Source organism: Phycodurus eques, chromosome 20, assembly GCF_024500275.1.
Source record: "Phycodurus eques isolate BA_2022a chromosome 20, UOR_Pequ_1.1, whole genome shotgun sequence".
In the NCBI taxonomy this organism is placed as follows: domain Eukaryota; kingdom Metazoa; phylum Chordata; class Actinopteri; order Syngnathiformes; family Syngnathidae; genus Phycodurus; species Phycodurus eques.
In genome coordinates, this window is record NC_084544.1 from 2,094,250 (window position 1) to 2,099,249 (window position 5,000).

The window sequence follows — 5,000 nt, forward strand, 5'->3', positions numbered from 1 at the left end:
AGCTGGAATCTAGTTTTTAATTTTGCGCGAAAAAAAAAATCATTGAGAGAATAAATCAAAAGTGCCACGAGACTAAAATTGTAATAAGTGGGGGGGAAAACTGCAGCTAAATGCAAATATTTGATCGAAGAATTGATTGGAAAATGGTTTAAAAAGTATGAAAACAAATATGCTATCGGGTGTATAATTTCACCAGAAAAGAAAGTTGCAATATTACAAGAATAAATTCAAAATATTGTGTACAAATGTGTCATTTGGAAAGATTGAAAGTTGAAATATTACACAAAAACAATGTCAAAAATATCGTGGGGGTAAAAAATGTCACAATTTTGTGAGAATTATTTTTTTTGTATGTACATAATATGATATTACATACATAGTCCAAAGTAAACAAGTAATTTTACAAAGTTTTGTGGATCATTTTGTCAAGTTGCTCTAATACATCATTGTCCTGTTACAAGCCATCCGGGTGCAGTGGATATAAAAAGCCTACTAGAACAACTGAACTTGAATTGGGGTTCATCTGCGGCATTTTGAATGGTGGCAGGTGTATGCAGACTCCTATGAAGCACGAGTTTGAATGTGATCGGTTCAAATCCCCAGCTATGAGGGTGTGCACACTTATGCAACCACATTTCTTTTTTTTTTCTTTCCCCCCCCCCCCCCAATCGAGTTGTACAGAAAATAGCTCGCATTAATATCGGACGACGTTTTCCACCCCATACGTGACATATTGGAATTACAACTCTGGCAGGCATTTGACTCCATTGTCCCCCCGTAACGTAATGTCGCGCTTTGCTTTGTTGTCAGCATCCAACGCCGTCTGTCGCTGCAGCTTCCCATCCTGCACCACGCCTACCTGCCGTCCATAGGCGGCGTGGACGCCAGCTGCGCCAGCCCCACCGACAGCCCCGGATCCAGCCCGCGCCACAGACACATGCCGCCCTCCTACCGGGTCATGGTGTCGGGCTTGTGAGCGCCGCCACGTGATACACACGCGATACACACACACACACACACACACACACAAATGCACACACACACACACAACTGTCTTTTTGTGTGTTGTCTTTTCTACAGTAAATCGACTGATTGCATCCACACGGAGGAGATTGACGCTCTTTTGTGCCTCCCCGCGGAACTCGCCGGACGGGCCGTTAGCGAACCCGCTAAACGGCCACGACGGCGGCCGCGGCGTAGCCTTAGGGATCCGCCGTCTCTTCCCCCCCGCAGTCGGTTATAGTTTGCGACTTTGTAAATATCCTCGTTTCGGCACACCGCGGATGTCGACGGCTCGGGTCGCCGTCCGGAAAGCAACGGTATGCTAAACGTGCTAACTGTTAGCTTTGCCGTTACGCTAAGGCAGTGGTTCTCAAACTCGGAAAGTCCAAATTCTGTCAGACATCGAATCAAGATGGAAAATTCTAAGTACGATTTAAGAAGAACATCCGTATTAGGACAAGTATAATTTGTCATATTATAACAATTTAGGTGTTATTGTCAAAATAGGACAAATTTGTTATATGACAATAATGTCTAATTTGTTGTAATGACAAATCCATACTCATATTTGGACGTCATTGTCATAATATGACAAATTCATGCTTGTGATATTTGGGCATTATTGTCGTAATGTGCCAAATTTATAATCATGACCAGTATAAATTTGTCAATTAACGACAATGTCTAAATTGTCGTGCTATACCAAATGTGTCACATTGTGACAATAACTTCTGATTTGTCATAATATGACAAATTTATAATCATTACGTAGCACGTGTTCAATTTAGAGAATGTCATGATGCGCCAAATTGATATTCGTACACATTATGAATTTGTCGTATTACAAAATCAAGATTTCTAAAAAAATTACAAGAATAAAATGTTTGTATTACGACACTAACCAATCGAACGCAATCTAGAAATTGGGGGGGCGGGTTGTCACATTTATGGGAATAAATTTCGCGAGATAAAAATTCAAAATATCACAACCAAAAATGTCATTTTGCAAAAACAAACAAGTCGTAATATTATATGTACAAATTCATAATTTGTCGGAAAAACAATTGTTACGTGACAAGAAATAAAGTCAAAACATTGCGCAGAAATTCATGCAAGTGGAAATATTGTACAAAAGCAACTGAAAAAGTTTGAGAACCTTCATCTTTACCTCCAAAGAACACGACACCTTCGAGGCTCGTGGGAATTTCCAGCGTTGTCATCTGCGACCACATTGATGCCCGGAATGTCCGGAATGCGTCGCCGAGAAATTGAATTTGCGAGCGTCAAAGCACACTCCTCTGGCCTCCCGTTGCTACGGAGATGTTTCGGTTTGCTTTGTTATTTTGGAGCAAATTTGTTGTTTTTTCACCATCGGTGTCTTGGGTTTTTAGATTTTCTTTTTGCGTGTGTGTGTGTGTGTGTGTGTGTGTAAAAGGCGTCCGCCTGTCGTCTTCTACGCTCACCGTCGTCATGGTGCAAACACACGCACGCGCGCGCATCCAGGACGGCGGGCGTGCGCTCCCCGACTTCTTTGAGCGAGCAGAAACTGTACTCAAGTTCGGACTCGGGAAGGGAAAAGGAACCGGAAGCGGACTTGGGGAACAAGCGGCACCGAGTCGGAAAAATAACAATCCCGGAGTGAACGAAATCCAAGCGGACGTTTTCTATTCTGTGACATTCTACGTGATTGTGTACAATTTGCAGAGACCTTCAGCACAGGTGTCCGTCGATGGGATGTTTGGGGGGTTTTATGGGGGGCTCTTTTTTTAATTTATGATTAACTGTTGGGGTGTTTTTCCTCAAGACGGCATGGAATCAAAATGTAGACTTCACACAGATGTTATCTGCTGCTCGTCCTCGTGGCGTTCCCAGTAAACAAACAAACAAACAAAAGCTCTTTTTGGAGTCGTACGAACGGCCGAGCAGACAGAAGCAAACGATTCATCCTTATCACTGCTTTGTTTTTATTTCATTGCCGGCAAGTTTTTGTTCTTTCTTTTTGTTTTCTTTCATTCAAACCTGAATTTGAATTAGTCTAAATGTTGATTTCTTGTAGTCGTGACAAAGTATTATAAGCCACACTGAAAAGGAAAACAAAACAAAAATACGACAATAGTTTGTCGTCATGTGAGAATAAAGTTCGGTTTCTTGCGAGGAAAAAAAAAGTAATCTTACGAGGTTTCCAAATGTATTTCATTGAGGAAAAATCTCATTTTAATGCGTTAAGACATTTTCTTCACTTCCCCGAATGAAAAATAGCTTCTTTTTTTTTAAAATGGTTGAAAATATGTCAATTCTTGCAGTATTCCAACCTTTTTATCTTCAAAGAACGAGACATCTTAAATAAGATGACAATGAGACAATTTGTGAATATAAAAAAATGTACTTCATAAAATTTTCTTTTTCTTTTAAAAAAAGACCATCAAATCTGACTTTTTTAGTGAATATATTTTTTATTCAGAATATTGAGATTAAAGTTGAAATTTTATAGGGATTTTCTTTTTTTTTTTTAAACGTTAATTCCACTTCCCCCTAACTTTGTTCTCATAATCACGTTTTTAAACAAACAAATAAAACATGACTATTCTTTGCCATGCTAAGACTTGAAACATTAATATTGAAGGATTCGAGGAATATTATTTGGACTTGTATATATAAAAAAAAAAAAGAATCTCGAATAAAGTTTTTTTGGGGGGGAGGAAGGAGTCCAAATTTAACAAGTGATTTTAGTAAATTAGTAACATCGATCTCGTAACTTTTTTGGGGGGGGGAAATCTGTTCTTACAATATTTTGACTGATCTAAAAACCGTTAAAAAAAGTCATTATTTTAGGGAAATAAAAATATTATTACAACTGTCCAAATTTAACAAAGGAAAATAAAGAAATTTTAACAAATTAACTTAAGAAATTTCGAACACTTTTGGAATGTTCAGATTTTTTTTTTTCTCCAAAAATATATAACTTCGATGTATGAAACAAAATCGAATTTCATTCTTGCAATAATCTGTTTTTCTCCAATTGATTATTTATATATATATATATATATATATATATATAAATTTATATAATTATTTTGTTTCCTTCTCAGCATGGCCTTAATACTCTAGTTACAAAACTCAAAACTGTGTCTACAAAAGCGGACGCACATTCTGGTGCAAAAGTTAAGTTTCATGATACTGACTGTGCTTTACTTCATAACAATCAAGTTGTTGTTATTATTAATTATTGTTATTCATAAAACAACACAAAGCAAACAGTAACCAAAACTTGAGTTTTCGATGCAACACGCTCAAGAGGGGCAATAACTTTTCTGTTACCAGAAAGCGTCAACTGCAGTATATAGATATTTATATATATAGATATATATATATAAATATATAAAATGCATAGATATATAAAAAAAAAATGTATGTAAAAGATCTTTACCATTTTTACATTCCTTTCACAAAATACGCCACCAGGATACCTTGGAAGTTGTCGTTTTTTTGGGGGGGCGGGGGGGGACCTTTATTTACAGTATCTGTAACTATGTTATGTACAGATGAGGTATAGATATGGAACCGTTGTATAAAATAATAAGTATCACATTTTGGAACACCTTGAATGTTCGTTTTTTTTTGTTAGTTATTCCGGAACGGGCGGGAGGGAATCTGCGGGCGAGTAATTGCGCGAGGGGGATTTCAAAGCGACATTCTTCTTCTTTTCTTGTCTGAACGTTCTGGACAGCAGTTTACGTTTCACATCGTCGAATAAAGTCAGGCTGAAAGTGAACAATGGAGTCCTGTTGTTTCTTATTGTTTCAAAGTAGGGTTAGGGTTTCAAAAACTAATACTTTGAAACCCTAACCCTCCCCCCAATTCCTCAGCAGGATCAAATGTGTCGTCGTCACCAAATGACCTCCATGATTGCGTCACTCGTCATTGTTTTCAATTACAATTATGGGCCTCGGTCGGACTTGCGGCGCCTGTTGATCGACTCCACAGAATCCGAGAGCACA

The 5,000-nt window shown here is 38.1% G+C and overlaps 1 protein-coding gene across 2 annotated transcripts in view; it reads left to right on the top strand.

Moving 5' to 3' along the window:
• The window catches only part of gabbr2 (gamma-aminobutyric acid (GABA) B receptor, 2), a 92,305-nt gene extending 87,509 nt beyond the window's left edge, over positions 1–4,796 (top strand). For both annotated transcript variants that reach the window (XM_061665297.1, XM_061665296.1), the window contains exon 19: positions 811–4,796. In XM_061665297.1, coding sequence (XP_061521281.1) covers positions 811–976 — 166 coding nt within the window. In that variant the 3' untranslated portion in view covers positions 977–4,796. The remainder of the gene's footprint in view (positions 1–810) is intronic.
• The last annotated feature ends 204 nt before the right edge of the window (positions 4,797–5,000 follow it).